The following is a 16,798-nucleotide window of genomic DNA, read 5'->3' as shown; positions in this document are numbered from 1 at the left end:
TTTCCTGTTTCAGCATGACAATGCCCCCATTCATAATGTGAGGTTCATAAAGACATGGTTTGGTGTGGAAGAACTTGACTGATCTGCACAGAGCCCTGACCTCAACCCCATCCAATGCCTTTGGGATGAGTAGGAACGCTGACTGTGAGCCAGACCTTCTCCCCAACATCAGAGCCCGACCTCACTAATGATCTTGTGGCTAAATGGGAGCGAATCACCACAGCCACATTCCAAAATCTAGTGGAAAGCCTTCCCAGAAGAGTGGAGGCTGTTATAGCAGAAATTGGGGGAACCAACTCCATAACAACGCCCATGGTTTTGGAATGGCATGTTCAACAAGCTCATATGGGTGTGATGTTTGAGTGTCCACATATTTATGACCATGTAGTGTAACTGCCATCATGATTGTATACAAAAAAGTCAAAGGAGTGGGCAAGGGCAGATTGAAGGCAAGTTGAAATAATGTTGAGCATCTACTTTGATTGACTTTCTACTCTTACAAGGACTATGCTTTTACTAGTGGCCGCTGCGAAAAGTTTTGGTGAAGCAACCTCCAACTCCAAGACTTCTATTAAACAGCAAAGGGAATAAAAACTAAGTTTAAAAAAAAAACAGCAAAGGGAATTTGTCAAGACATGTGCTGAACTCATGTTCTGAATGGTTAAACATTTGCCAATCGGCATTGTCGGAAAGACTAGGAGAGGCACTGTTTCACGGGCGGTGTTAAAAATGCGTCGTAATCCGCAACTATCCAATCAAATAATTTCAGAATCCTCCACTGAGTTACAATAGCTAGTGAATCTTTATGCTGTACTAGTGTGACTCAAAAATAATACAGACACTCCACAGTCCAGTAGAATTTTCTTAATGTGAAACCCAAACTAGCAATAATGAAAAAACAAACAAATAATTAGACTTACAATCTAAGGTTCAGACTCAAGCAGCCAGCTCAAGTGTGAAATGACCTGAGATACACCACAGGTATGTTATGTGGGCCTTCTGGATTGAGGTAAGAATTTTGTAGCAGTTGCAGTCCAGATATCAGTTGGTTTAGTTTTACATTGAGAAATTTGGCTGTGTCCAGTCTTACAGTTTTTCGAACCCATGGCTTTTTTTACTTTTCCTCCTGTGTTTGTTGAACTCAACACATTTAAATGGTTTCTCAACACCCTCAGCAGATCTGTAGTTTAACATCATGACACTAACAGGGAAACACTAGGTAGGCTTTGTTTGAGCCACATGAAAACCATAACAAACTGAAGGGTGTTAAGGTGGCTCTACATTTGATGACTGTACCAGTCTTTGCTGATACAAGCTTTTCAGACTTAAAGACTGGTCTTAATGATCTTCCTTGCCTACCATCTTGATCCTATTCACACTAGGCAACAGGGGACAGATTAAAGGTTTCACACTTGATGACTCGCTAGTCCAATTCTTCCCATCTCTCAAATTTCACGAAATCTCACTGAATCACATCAGCTCAAAATGGAAGTCAAAGAACTGAGAGCTTCAAAGATGAGGAGAGAGAGAGATGAGACCATCATTATTCATCTGTGGAAGTACAAGCAAAGCACAAAGATATGGCATCAGCAGCTAGTTAGTGTGGCTTGTACAGCAGTAACTCTGCTCCAAACTAAAAAAAAAAAGAAGGTTAAACTGTTGTATATGAAGGAAAACATGGCTTGAGGGATGTCCGCCACAAGGATTGTGTACTTAGCGTAAAGACCTTAAATGCCTAAATAGGGGCATCCGGGTAGCGTAGCAGTCTATTCCATTGCCTACCAACACGCAGATTGCCGGTTCAAATCCCTATGTTCCCTCCAGCTTGGTCGGGCATCCCTACAGACACAATTGGCCGTGTCTGTGGGAGGGAAGCCGGGTGGGGGTATGTGTTCTGGTTGCTGCTCTAGCACCTAGTTGATCAGTGCGCCTGTTCAGGGGGGAGGGGGAACGGGGAAATAGCGTGATCCTCTCAAGCGCTATGTCCCCGTGGCGAAACTCCTCACTGTCAGGTGAAAAGAAGCGGCTGGCGACTCCACATGTATCGGAGGAGACATGTGGTAGTCTGCAGCCTTCCCCAGATCATCAGAGGGGGTGGCACAGCAACCAGGATGGCTCGGAAGAGTGGAGTAATTGGCTGGATACAATATCATTGGTTGTTTCCAGAGTCGGCCTCTTATTTCAGTCTTTGACCCATTCACGCTATGCAGCACAGTCGTGACAAAATTAAACAAGCTTAACAAAGTTGGACACAAAGACTGGTTGAGAGTCAGCTGGGGGCTACAGAATCTAGGATCTTGGGCCCTTTCAGACTAGAGGATAGTCTGCCCCGAGTTGTCGGCCCCTTGTGGCTTCAGTCGGCATGGACAGGCCGACTAGAGAATCAACCTGACTTTGGCAAGTGTAGAGTCACCTTAAGTTTGTGTCAGAATTAGCATATGGCATCTGTGAAGATGGAGAAAGCTTAATTTAAATATTCATCACCAAAAGTGTGCGTCTTTCAAGAGGCTGTGAGTCCCTCTCTGGTCCTGCAGGGTTGGAATCAGTTGTGTGGGGATCACTTCTTAACTAACCAAGACACAACTAGGTAGCATTTAAATCTAGCATGCATACCTTACTTACTCCCCTTAATTAAAATAAGCACTATCCACTCCACAAAGCACTAAATGACTTGTCTTTATAACTACTCTTTTAACCTTTCTCCATTGTCAATTGTCTTTTTTTATTTTTTACTCTTCTGCCTTTTTAATTTGTTATTTATTGTGCTGTATAAGCCATGTCAAAGAAGAATTTCTGTTTCGCTGTGACAGACAATAAAGCGTCTTGAATCTTGAATCTCAGTCTCTCACTCACACACTGATGCAGAAAACATTGAAGAATTGTGTCCGTGTGTATTTCATCTGTGTCGTCACTAATGTGTCATGTATGTTAGTTTAAGCAGTGTATCAAAGACCATAACTAGTTGTCTGGAGGAGAATGCAGAGGGGAAAAGTGATGAGACAGATCCTTCTAGATCTCTAGCAGGTGGGTGAAAGGGGAGAGGGTTCAAAGATAGAAAAGGGCAGACAAAAAAAAAGATAGGCAAAGTCATCACTGTGCCTGTGTTGCAAACATACAAGTGAATGTGTGTACATACAAATGGACAAATAAACTCGCTTGGGAATTACAAAAGTACAAAAATGAGCTGGAAAGAAATAAGTAGTCCATTTTTACTTCCCACCAATTTTTCTGTTACCTGTTTGAGTATCACCCCTTCATTTGAGGATGGGCTGCACGCTGTCTTGTCAGTATTCCAAATTGAATTTCATGCACTCATTTCTTGCCTGTTGTAAGGTATCTAAAAGAGGGGGGCTGTATCTAACGCCGCCGCTATGTTTAGAGCTAGGCCAGACAGCTTGGGACAGACAGAGGGAGAGAGGACAGGGAGTAGAATGGGATATGGCACAAGGCTGTCTGGCCATCTTGTCGGCCAGTGGAAAGCGCTGAAGCTCTGATTACACTGATACCCGGCTGACCCTGTTGTGACATCACTGGCGTGCAGCCTGGCCTTCGGCCACTTACATGCCTCGTGCGGTACAATGGGGTCAGCCTGGCGCAGCCACTCACACGGCACAAGACTGTGACATCACAGTGCCGGGCCTCTAAAGGGATTCTCTGTAAACCCCCCCCCCCCCTTTCTCTGTCTGCCTCTCTCTCTCACTTGCTTACTTTATCCTCAGAAATGGGTCAACTGTCAAGTCATCTTATGCTAGGCATGTTAAGCTGTGGACCGTAATGAAGTTAGTTGACTTATTTGCCATTTAGAGAGAGAGAAATTGAGATAAATAGACAAAGAGCGATAGAGACGGAGACTGTTCTCTCTTCATCACTGAGGCGTTTTGCTGCAGCAAACCTACTACATATTGCCCCAGTGAGAAATCCTCTATGCACAGTCATGTTTTTTTTTCCTACCGTACAAGGCCCTAGGGAAAATAGACAATTTGTGAGAAACAGATAGAGAAAAGAGAGACTGAGACACTAGTCTCTGACTATCAAATTATGAGAATATTGTTATTTTGCAACAGTATAAAGTAGTATCACAGTATTGAGATTCAGCTTAGATCCATTAAAATCATACATGTCCTGGATTGAACCACTTGCTAAACTTAAGTTTCCTCATTACATGGATAGGCACATTGGTTTACTACTCCTTATGGTGTACAACAGTTCCATGGAAGTCAGTCTCTCTGACCCATTTCAAGTCAACAATGACAGAACTCCTGTTCTCAATAGACAGAGAAGGATAGACAGGGTCAGCGACACTTTGGATTAACTTGTTTCCAACCTGTTTTATAAGGTTGTGTCTTTAAATGGATTAGATGTGCATGTATCCAGGCTTGTGTGCATGCGTGCATGGGTGTGTGTGTGCATATGTGTGCTTCAGTGTCTCATCTAAGCACGTGTCTTTGAGAGCAGTTTAATACTCTCAACCCTGCTTCAGCTTCTTCCCTGATGCTTCAAGGGTTTCGTTTTGTTTGTTTTTTTGGAATGACCCAGTGACTCTTAGGTCAGCCAGGGAGCATGTGTGTTGGTCAATAAACCACATATAGACAGGCAGTCAGACAGAAAACAGTCGGCTGTTTGGAGCGTTACTAATTGGTGCAATTGACTGGACAGTCTCTGTCCCAAATAGGGTTAGGATGCAGGATCGACAATGCTACTTTAATCCCACAAACCCACACTGCAGTTTGTCAACACGACCAACAATTTGGCTACTGGTTATTTTGTGCCTGTGCTCATTTGGATTGTAAGTCTAGGATTGTTTAGTGAGGTCTCTGTCTTTAGTTATGGTTGACAGCATCATTACCATCATCCTCTTCCTTTTTTGCTGGCCAGCCATGCTTGGTGAGAGGCCAACTGCCAACTCTAGTTTACAGACATGCAAAAGAGCAGGGAGGTCCTTATCCCGGCTATGCATTGCAATGAGATGACACTATGTATTCTCCATTAAATCCCAGTCAAACAAGCTTTTGAAGGGAGCCAAACACCACATTTGTGGTCCACTCTTATCAGCTTAAACCAGATTTATACAAAATGTCAAAAGACACAACAGTGCACTTCAGGGCACACCTTGAACACTGGGCCCTTAACATTCGATATAAATGGCAGGCCTTTGACTCATGTTACAACAGTGTTTGTCAGTGGGTGGAGCATACCCCCAGATCCACAACTGTTGGGTCAGATTTGACAGTTGGCCACAGAGGCAGTGGCTTTAAGCCCTTTCTCCACGGTGTATTTGCTCATATCATCCTACATGAGTTCTCTCCAGTCTCCTCCTGTATGTTTTATAAAGCAGTGAAACAGCACAGACATGAGACGTGAGATAGACAGAGTTTGGTTTAACATAGCTTACAACACTAGGGCAGCATGGTGGCACAGTGGTTAGCATGGTCGCCTCACAGCAAGAAGGTCCTGGGTTTGAGCCCCAGGGTAGTCCAACCTTGGGGTCATCTCAGGTCATCCTCTGTGTGGAGTTTGCATGTTCTCCCAGTGTCTGTGTGGGTTTCCTCCGGGTGCTCCGGTTTGCTCCCACAGTCCAAAGACATGTAGGTCAGGTGAATTAGCTGTACTAAATTGTCCCCAGGGGGTGTGTGTGTGTTTGTGTTTGTGTGTGTGTGTGGGTGGGTGGGGGGTGGGGGGGCCCTATGACGGCCTGGCGGCCTGTCCAGGGTGTCTCCCCACGTGCCGCACAGTGACTACTGAGTTAGGCTCCAGCATCCCCACAACCCTGAGAGCAGGATAAGCAGTGTGGATAATGGATGGATGGACAACACTTTTTTTTAACTTCTTTTTATTTAAGTTTATCAGGTGCAGTTATACAGTACAGTCGCATGTTCAAATACACAACACATACATAAAAGTCTTAAGAAGTAGTCCATGGATTTCGGCATCCTCTCAATGTCCATATATAGTTCTTATTCTCAAAAAGAAAACAGGAATGAGTAGTGACATTTGTCTGTGAACACAGATAATAGGTCAATATACATTAAATAAGAAAAAAAGACACATAGTGTTAACACTTTAAATGTCATTTTTATGTGGAATATCAAGAATGCTGAAAGGTAGCTCACTCATATGTGCAATGGCATGTTTATCTCTGGCCTGAGCATTATACTGCTTATGTGTACTGTAGTTTCCAATGATACACCTAGTTGAAAGAAAAGAGTATATGATAACCTTAGCATAGGAATGGGAATATGATCTAAAAATGAATGCATTCTTTTATCATAGGTCTTCTGCTGTTCTTTGTCTGGTTTTCATTTCATTGTTGTTGGAAGTTGTAAAGCAGTGCCATTTACTATGTAAGTCAAGAGCCAAGGATCTCCAAGGTCTGTTTGTCAAGTCAAGTTTATTTGTATAGTCCTGTTATCCTTTGAGCTATTCCAGCTGTACTCTGCCCACTGGATAGCTCTAGATTAGGATTTATTATTATTATTATTATTACTGTTGTTGTTGTTTTTGTTGTTGTTGTTGTTGTTGTCTTTGCCCCCCTTCTCCTGTCAGTTCAGGTTTTATATTTCATTACATTTTAAATATAATTTAATATCTATTTGGTACATAGCCAATTGAGGACAATGGGGACCTATTGAAGACTAATCTAACAAGACCACTTCAGTACTTGAATACCTCTTTGTCAACAGTATTTTTATTTGTCTGTTTGAAGGTTTGCCAAAATTGAAATCAGTGCATCCAAGCCCATCATTCCATTCAGAGAGACAGTGGTGCCTCCCCCTAAGGTCGACATGGTCAATGAAGAGCTTGGCAAGCAGCAGAAGGTGGCCATCATTCATCAGGTAAGAGGGATGAAGATATTTTACTAAAATCCAACTCAACTTTTAGGGTCATTACTGGAAACCCCCCCCCTCTTTCTTTTTTTTAACTAATGGGATGCCCCATTAATGTGATAGCCAACATTTAGCTGGCATGTCCAAATGGGTTGGATAGGAAATGCTAATTAAACTAGCATGTCAGTTTCAGCATAACTAATTTACTGTTTTAATTTTCCCCACTCCTTTTCCCATATATATGAATAGAGGCTGGTGAAAGTAAATAAGAATGAAATTCTAAATGTCAAAATATGTGTGTGTGTGTGTGTGTTTGTGTGTATGTGTGTGTGCATGTTTGTTTCTAGGATAAAGAAGAAGCATCCCAGAGCCGTTTGTCTGACAATGTCCATCTAGACTCCACTGGTCTGGTGACTGTCACCACTCCCAACAGATTGGCCACTGTGGGGGTCCGTGCTATCCCCCTACCTCAGGGTAATACTGGGGACAGCACTGGACTGAGTTGAGGGATGATTGATGAACTAAAAAAAAATTATTTGTCAATAACATGTTTACTGTGTTTAAAAAATAAAGTCAGGATTTGAATCTTTTTCCCCCCGAGTTTCACATAAGAGGACAAAAACGGTCTACCTCACTCCAGACATCCCAATTTTCATCATCTGTATTTTTGTTTTTGGCCTGTCAGAGGTGACCTGTCTGTTGGAGGGTAGCTCGGAGCTGGTGAGGACTCTGGAACAGATGAATATGTCCCTTAGGGAGGGGAAGACTCTGCAGGTGAGCCCCAGGACACTGGAGGCGATCGCTGGACTCAAGGCCCAGCTAGAAAACCTGCTGAAGGGGAGGAAGTGGAGAAATGCAGTGGAACACATTTGGGCTTTTGGACCACGCAGGTCAAAGACTACTTATAATATTTTTGTTTTGTTGAAGTAGAATATTTCATCATAACACAGTGATTAAGTTTGTAATGGTGATTGGCTTTTCAGTTGGCATATGTTATTGAAGCACAAGTAATAATTCAAAACCATTAATGCCAGTATTTTGCTAATGAAAGCATGAATTACTGCTGCTGTGCTAATGCTTGGAAACTACAGATGGGTGACAAATTGAAGGAAAAATTAATATAAGTGTCTTAGTAAGGTGTTGGGCCACCACAAGCCTCCAGAACAGATTCAGTGCTCCTTGTCATAGATTCTGCAAGTCTCTGAACTCTACTGGAGGGATGGACACCATTCTTCCCAAAGATATTCCCTAATTTGGTGTTTGGATGATGGTGGTGGAGAGCGCTGTCTAACATGTCGGTCGAAAATCTCCCATAGGTGTTCAGTTGGGTTGAGATCGGGTGACTGTGAAGGCCATAGCATATGATTTTCATTCTCATTAAACCATTCGGTGACCCCTCGTGCCCTATGGATGGGGGCATTGTCATCCTGGAAGAGACCACTCCCATCAGGATAGAAACGTTTCATCATAGGATAAAGGTGATCACTCAGAATAACTATCACTTTGGCCACTCTGATGGCCGAGCGGAATAAACTGCCGTTTTTGCAATCTGCTTGTCATGTGGCTGGGAGGTTTGTATCCCAGACTTGCCGTAACCGGTCACTGCCAGAGCATCCATGGGGTAAGGCATTCATTAGGCCACCCTTACCCGAGGCATAGTGGGTGTAGATCAGTGTAGTGTTCGGGGACTCATCGTTCTCCGGTGACCCCTCTGGCCCATTCGGGCACCTGCAGCCAAACAACCGAAAGCATTCTCCCTACGTCTCCTTCGTGGCCTGAAGGTAATGCAATCCATGCAAGACTTCAGCGTGTAAAATAGCAAGAGCAACCGACACGAGTTTGAAGGAAGTTGGTTTTACGACTATCTCCTTCCTGTGGAAATGTGAGCCAGGGGAGTTATTCGACAAGAGTTCCGGCCATATGCCATTGGGTTAATCAGGTGGGATAAGGGGAAAAACTAGAAATAAATTCATTTGAAAAAAAAAAAGAATAACTATCACTTTGAATTGGCCCTTCCCTCTAAGGAGACAACTGGACCCAAACCATGCTAGAAAAATGCCCCCCACCGCATAACAGGGCCCCCGGACCCCCTCACTGTAGCGGTCAAGCATTCCAGTTTTTCCTTTAATTTGTCACCTGTCTAGTTTAAATGGATAAATGCATGCAACAATGCACCTAATGTGCTAGTCACTAATCAATGACAGTATAAAAGATTCGGTGTCACTGTTCAGCTATAATAATGCTTGCAATGACCTGATCACAGTGACCTCAGGTTGATTACGGTCCCACGCAAACAGAGGTATTACCAAAATTTGGGAGTCTTAATTAAATGGTGGAGATTTTCAGTGCACAATTGTGAGGGCCTAGAACACTAGTGGCAAAAGACGGTAATACTAGTTATTACCGATATTAAGTAGTAGTAGTACAGGTGTAAAAATGGTACCACCAAAACAAGTCTAACATTTATAATCAAGGTAGGTTGTCTGTGATGTCATTGCTCTTTATACATTCAGGTATGGACCAAACATCTTACTAAACAGCATTGATGGCTATCAGCGGCCATCTGTGTGGCAATGTCTGGACAAGACAGTGAAAGGAGGTGAGGCGGCTCTCAGAGACTTTGACAATAGCATTGTCAGTGGCTTCCAGTTGGCCACTCTGTCAGGGCCAATGTGTGAGGAGCCCCTAATGGGAGTCTGCTTCTCTATGGAGAGATGGGATATTCAACCCTCCCTCAAGCCTCAGCCACAGCAGCAGGACTCACTGGAGGAAGACGCTATTCCCCATGAGGCCTTAGCAGATGACAAGGCCATGGTGGAGTCAAACGCTGGAGGAGGAGAAGAAGATGGAGTGGGTTTACAGAATGAGAGCAAGACAGCAGGGCAGAGCCATGCCAAGCGCAAGCCAGAGGCTGTTTCTGTGGATTGTTATGGGCCAGTGTCTGGTCAGCTGATCGCTGCTGTGAAGGAGGCCTGCCGCCATGCCTTCCAGGCCAAGCCCCAGAGGCTCATGGCGGCCATGTACACTTGTGAAATCATGGCCACTGCTGAAGTACTTGGTAAGAGACTATAATACTATAGAACACACAGTCATCCCACAGTCTCCTATGTGTCGTTAGGATCAGGGAACTGGAAAATGGTTTCTGTATTGATCAGAATTGGTGTTTGAATCAAAATAGATGATTTATTGATTTTGCCAAGTTAGTTATCACACAACAAGAATTTGGCTTGATTAGTTGCTCACTATGACTCTTAAACATTGCCTAAAATAAGTATTTTAGAAGCATTGTGAATTGAAGTTTGCTTTTCTCTGTATATTTGAAATTTAGATTTCCATGTGTAGAAAATTAGCGCAAATATTGGACAATGTAAACAAACTAGGAATCTCATCAGAAGACTAGAGTAGACTAGGACTTGAAACATTTCTAACATAAGGGATGACATGCATAGTAGTTATGAAGCCTCCTATTCACACTTCTCCTTTGAGTATGTTTAACATTACTGTTTTGGGATATTCTGAGCCATATATGGCCTGTGAATGATGTATTGTCGTTTTCATAGCAGTTGTCACTTAGGACTCACTATATCCAAAGAGCCTTATCTAGATAATGTAACATTTAAGCACTTGTAGGCTAAAGAATCTGTTGCTAAAATTGACAGAAAAGTATTAGAATTGACATACTTCTTTGACCTACAGACTTTGTTTTGCAAAGACCTAGTCTCTTTTTGGGGATATCCTTTGTCACCAAGCAAGTGACATCCAGGGGCAACATGGTCATAGTGCTTAGATAGAAGATTTAGGCTGATTTGTCTTGAGTCAGGAACGGACCCAAGACATTTGGCTGTAACATCAAAGATCATATTTGCATCCATCACAATTTGCAAGTTGATGTTATGGTATTGTTTGTGATTTAAAAATGTGTCCTTGTCTATGCTAGGGGAAATGATCTTGATATGTGCCTCGTTGCTATCTAACGGAAACTCCTAACAGGTTAAGACAGCTCCCTGAATACTGGATGTACAGTGGATATAAAAAAGTTTACACACCTCTATTAAAATGGCAGGTTTTTGTGATATAATAAAATTAAACCAAGATAAATCATGTCAGAACTTTTTACACCTTTAATGTGAAATTACAACCTATAAAATTCAAATGAAAAACAAACTGAAACCTTTTAGAGGAAAAAAAACTTACAATAACCTGGTTGCATAAGTGTGCACACCCCTAAACTGATACTTTCTTGAAGCACATTTTGATTTTATTACGGCACTCAGTCTTTTTGGGTAAGAGTCTTATCAGCTTGCCACATCTTGACTTGGCAATATTTTCCCACTCTTCCTTATAAAAACATTGTAGATCCATCAAATTGCGATGGTATATCTCCTGTGCACAGCCCTCTTCAAGGTCACCCCACAGATGTTGAGCGGATTCAGGTCATTCATGACTCCCTCCACCTTGACTAAGAAGCCCCAGTTCCAGCTAAAGAAAAGCACCCCCAAAGCATGATGTTGCCACCACTGTGCTTCACCGTGGGCATGATGTTCTTTTGGTGGTGTGCTCTGTTTTTGTGCCAGAGATAGTATCTTTTGGAATTATGGCCAAAAAGTTCCACTTTTGTCTCATCAGATCATAACACATTTTTCCACATGGTTTTGTGTGACTGGATGTATGTTTTTGCAAAATTTAGCTAGGCTTGGAATTTTTTTTCTCTCTCTTGTGTGAAAAGGCTTCTGTCTTGCCACCCTACCCCATAGCCCAGACATATGAAGAATACGGGAGATTGTTGTAACATGTAGGGAACAACTAGTACTTGCCAGAAATTCCTGCAGCTCCTTTAATGTTGCCGTAGGCCTCTTAGCAGCCTCCCTGACCAGTTTTCTCCTCATCTTCTCATTGGAGGGACGTCTTGTTCTTGGTAATGTCCCTGTTGTGCCATATTTTCTCCACTTGTTGATGAATGTCTTCACTGTGTTCCATGGTATATCTAATGCCTTGGAAATTATTTTGTACCCCTCTCCTGATCAATACCTCTCAACAATGAGATCCCATTCATGCTTTGTAAGGTCTGTGTGGACCATGGCTTTTGCAGTTGGATGCAATCAAGATGTCAGGAAAGTCCAACGGGAACAGTTGAACTCTGTTGTCACTTTAATTGATGGCAGGTGTATACTAACTACTGTTTTATTTTTGGGGGATTTTTTTTCTCCCTTTTTCTTCCCAATTGTCTCCGGCCAATTACCCCACTCTTCCGAGCTGTCCCAGTCGCTGCTCCACCCCCTCTGCCGATCCGGGGAGGGCTGCAGGCTACCACATGCCTCCTCCGATACACGTGGAGTCACCAGGCTCTTCTTTCCACCTGACAGTGAGGGGTTTCACTAGGGAGATGTAGCGCATGGGAGGATCACGCTATTCCCCAGTTCCCCCTCCCCCCCCAACAGGCACCCTGACCGACCAGAGGAGGCGCTAGTGCAGCAACCATGCCACATACCCACATCCAGCTTCCCACCTGCAGACACAGCCAATTGTGTCTGTAAAGATGCCCGATCAACACGGGGATTCGAACCGGTGATCCCCGTGTTGGTAGGCAACAGAATAATAGACTGCCACGCTACCCAGATGCTCCATACTAACTACTGTTTAACATGAGTTTGAATGTGATTGGTTAATTCTGAACATAGCCACATCCCCAATTATAAACGGGTGTGCAACCAGGTTAATGTATGTTTTGTTTTGTTTTTTTTCCCTAAAATGTTTCTGATTGTTTTCACTTTGTTTTTATAGGTTGCAATTTCACATTAAAGATGGAAAAAGTTCTGACATGATTTATCTTGGTTTCATTTTTTTACATCACAAAAACCTGCCATTTTAACAGGAGTGGGTAGACTTTTTAAATCCATTGTAGGATTATTTTCAAGGTTAAGGAAATTGATAACATGCCTTTGCTTCTCTGCCCCAAAGTAGGACCAAATTTGCATCACTGAGAGTTCTGGGGTTGCCAGAACTGATTTTCTTCTTGAAGCAATATAATGAATACTGCTTAGAGCTGGATAGGCCTTGATCCTGTTTCTTATTGAATTTATCTAATTCTGCTGAAGGAAAAAAAAGGTGGTTGCTTATGTGGATGTTGAGGAATTTATTGTGTGGGTGAATCTGTTACTTGTGTTTGTGAATCAGCTACTTGTGTTTGTGAATCAGCACTTCATTGTACCACACAACACACACTAATTACTTGTTTGAGCTGCAATCCATGAAAATGTTGATGTTCAAACATTTCTGTCATACAGTGGTGCTTGAAAGTTTGTGAACCCTATAGAATTTTCTATATTTCTGCATAAATATGACCTAAAACATCATCCAAGTTTCACACAAGTCCTTAAAGTAGATAAAGAGAACCCACTTAAACAAATGAGACAAAAATATTATACTTGGTCATTTATTTATCGAGGAAAATGATCCAATATTGCATATCTGTGTGGCAAAAGTATGTGAACATTTGCTTTCAGTATCTGGTGTGACCCCCCTTGTGCAGCAATAACTGCAACTAAACGTTTCTGGTAACTGTTGATCAGTCCTGCATATTGGCTTGGGAGAATTTTAGCCCATTCCTCCATACAGAACAGCTTCTACTCTGGGATGTTGGTGAATTTCCTCACATGAACTGCTCGTTTCAGGTCCTTCCACAACATTTCGATTGGATTAAGGTCAGGACTTCGACTTGACCATCCCAAAACATTAACTTTATTCTTCTTTAACCATTCTTTCGTAGAACAATTTGTGTGCTTAGGGTCATTGTCTTGCTGCATGACCCACCTTCTCTTGAGATTCAGTTCACAGACAGATGTCCTGAAATTTTCTTAAGAATTCGCTGGTATAATTCAGAATTCATTGTTCCATCAAAGATGGCAAGCCGTCCTGGTCCAGATGCAGCAAAACAGGCCCAAACCATGGTACTACCACCACCATGTTTCACAGATGGGATAAAGTTCTCATGCTGGAATGCAGTGTTTTCCTTTCTCCAAACATAAAGCTTCTCATTTCAACCAAAAAGTTCTATTTTAGTCTCATACGTCCACAAAACATTTTTCCGATAGCCTAGGGTGACCAGATTTTCAAAATCCCAAACCGGGACCCTAACAAGTATACCGCACATTCGTGTATGCACACACGCATGCACTCACAAGCTTGTCTGTCTCGCCGGACATGACACATCTAAGGATTTTTATCCCCTCCCACCAAAATTTTTTACAGATATTTGTCAGGACTCGAGACACCCAGCTTAAAACCGGGACAATCCCAGACAAACCGGGATGTCTGGTCACCTTACAATAGCCTTCTGGCTTGTCCATGTGATCTTTAGCAAACTGCAGACGGGCAGCAGTGTTCTTTTTGGAGAGCAGTGGCTTTCTCCTTGCAACCCTGCCATGCACACCATTGTTGTTCAGTGTTCTCCTGATGGTGGACTCATGAACATTAACATTAGCCAAAGTGAGAAATGCCTTTAGTTGCTTAGAAGTTACTCTGGGTTCTTTTGTGACCTGGCCAACTATTACACGCCTTGCTCTTGGAGTGATCTTTGATAGTCGACCACTCCTAGGGAGGGTAACAATGGTCTTGAATTTCCTCCATTTGTACAAAATCTGTCTGACTGTGGATTAGTGGGGTGCAAATCCTTTAGAGATGGTTTTGTAACCTTTTCCAGCCTGATGAGCATCAACAATGCTTTTTCTGAGGTCCTCAGAAATCTCCTTTGTTCTTGCCATGATACATCTCCACAAACATGATGTGAAGATCAGACTTTGATAGATCCCTGTACTTTAAATAAAACAGGGCGCCCACTAACACCTGATTGTCATCCAATTGATTGAAAACACCTGACTCTAATTTCACCTTCAAATTAACTGCTAATCTTAGAGGTTCACGTACTTTTGCAACTCCCAGATATGAAATATTGGATCATTTTCCTCAATAAGTAAATGACCAAGTATAATATTTTTGTCTCATTTGTTTAATTGGGTTGTCTTTATCTACTTTTAGGACTTGTGTGAAAATCTGATGATGTTTTAGGTCATATTTATGCAGAAGGATAAAAAATTCTGAAGGGTTCTCAAACTTTCAAGCACCACTGTAGATGTTAAGTCAGTGACTTGACCTACTTGCTAATGGAGCTTATGAAGTCAGCCGGTCAGTCAGTCAATCAAACACTATCTTTATAGGCATCCGGGTAGTGTAGCAGTCTGATCCGTTGCCTACCAACACGGGGATCGCCGGTTTGAATCCCCATGTTGCCTCCGGCTTGGTCAAGCATCCCTACAGACACAATTGGCCATGTCTGCAGGTGGGAAGCCAGATGTGAGTATGTGTTCTGGTCGCTGCACTAGCGCCTCCTCTGGTCGGCCGGGGCGCCTGTTCGGAGGGGGAATAGCATAATTTTCCCACACGCTACGTCCCCCTGGCAAAACTCCTCACTGTCAGGTGAAAAGAAGCGGCTGGCAACTCCACATGTATCAGAGGAGACATATGGTAGTCTGCAGCCCTCCCTGGATCAGCAGAGGGGGTGGAGTAGCAACCAGGATGGCTCGGAAGAGTGGGGTAACTGGCCAGATACAATTGGGGAGAAAAAGGGGGAAAATTAAACACAAAAAACCCCACGATCTTTATACCAAATTTTGTACATAAACATGCAGTGCTTACATGAGAAAAAGGGAATTAAGAAAAAAAACTGAGCATTAACCCTACATATGGATTAGAGAGCATATGTTTGTGGTGAATCCAAACCCTGGTCAGAGTTAAGCTCAAGTGCATGTATGTGTGCTTGAAATAAACTCATTTGGATGGAGAGCACCATCCATGTATTGCTCCCACTCTCCTCAGTCACACAACCAATCTTTGATTTTGCTCGCTCGATCTAATGACACATCGGCATGACTCTACTGTTCTTCCAAATGCTTGGAGTGAGACCTCTGAAAATGTCAAGGTCGGTAATTTTCGGTAACACAGTAAATGACTGCCCCTGCAACCTCCGCCTTCCTCTACCACTCAGGCTTGACTAATGCTCCAAAACAGCCCCTAAATTATTGTCCTCTGAAAGTCATTAGGATGAAAATGAGCTTTGAAATGCCGTTTAGTGTGTTCACAAACAATATATTCAGGCTTGTTAGCAGCCACAAGAGCCTGTTTGGATAAACAACTGCATTGACAGCTCCGTCACATCCCACCGTTGTAATCTGATAATTTACCAAAATCTTTTAACTTTTTGCTCCCTTGGTCAATTCTCTTAATTGGAGGAGTGATTCACCTCTACCTTTTTTATTCAATTCTGGTTCTAACTGCTACATTTTCATTATTGTCCAATTAAATCAAATTGTGCAAAAAAAAAATTGAACTTAATAATTGAGAGACAGAACATTATTCCATAAACTCTACATCTGTTAGATTCTGGCATCCTTGTTGTGTGAAAACTAGGGCTGGGTGATATGGACAAAATCAAATATCCCAGTATTTTGGACCAAATACCTCAATATTGATATTTTGATGATATTGTAGAGATGACTATTGGTGCTGTCACAAAATATTTACATAATGACACTTTTGATAAACACTCATTAGTAATGTGGGTATGATGTCCAAACAGGTAGAGACAAATAATATAACAGCAAGAGCAGTCTAATAAGTTCAGAAAATTGCTGTCTTTTCCTGGTATTAAAGGCTGCATTACAGTAAAGAGATGCAGTTATGTCATACCATGATATTACCATATCCAAAATCCCAGATGATATCTAGTCTTATATCACGATATCGATATAATATCAATATATTGCTCAGCCCTAGTGAAAACAGTAAAAAAAACAAGATACCAAGCTTATTTCTGACTTGTTGGACGTGGCTCTTGTATGCATAATTTACATTAAGGAGAAATTCTCAAGTGTCTTTTCTAACTTTAGCTATCAGCATCAGTGCATTTCTAACAAGGTACA

General features: G+C 42.4%; 1 protein-coding gene across 1 annotated transcript in view; it reads left to right on the top strand.

Annotated features, from left to right (window-relative positions):
- Nucleotides 1–16,798, top strand: part of efl1 (elongation factor like GTPase 1) — a 175,362-nt gene that overhangs the window by 127,151 nt on the left and 31,413 nt on the right. Inside the window, exons 18-21 of the mRNA XM_056278312.1 lie at nucleotides 6,704–6,833; nucleotides 7,172–7,298; nucleotides 7,510–7,714; nucleotides 9,338–9,882. Of these exons, the coding sequence (XP_056134287.1) occupies nucleotides 6,704–6,833; nucleotides 7,172–7,298; nucleotides 7,510–7,714; nucleotides 9,338–9,882 (1,007 nt within the window). The remainder of the gene's footprint in view (nucleotides 1–6,703; nucleotides 6,834–7,171; nucleotides 7,299–7,509; nucleotides 7,715–9,337; nucleotides 9,883–16,798) is intronic.

The sequence above is a fragment of the Lampris incognitus genome, chromosome 4 (assembly GCF_029633865.1).
Source record: "Lampris incognitus isolate fLamInc1 chromosome 4, fLamInc1.hap2, whole genome shotgun sequence".
NCBI lineage: Eukaryota > Metazoa > Chordata > Actinopteri > Lampriformes > Lampridae > Lampris > Lampris incognitus.
This window is presented reverse-complemented; position numbering and strand designations above follow the sequence as displayed.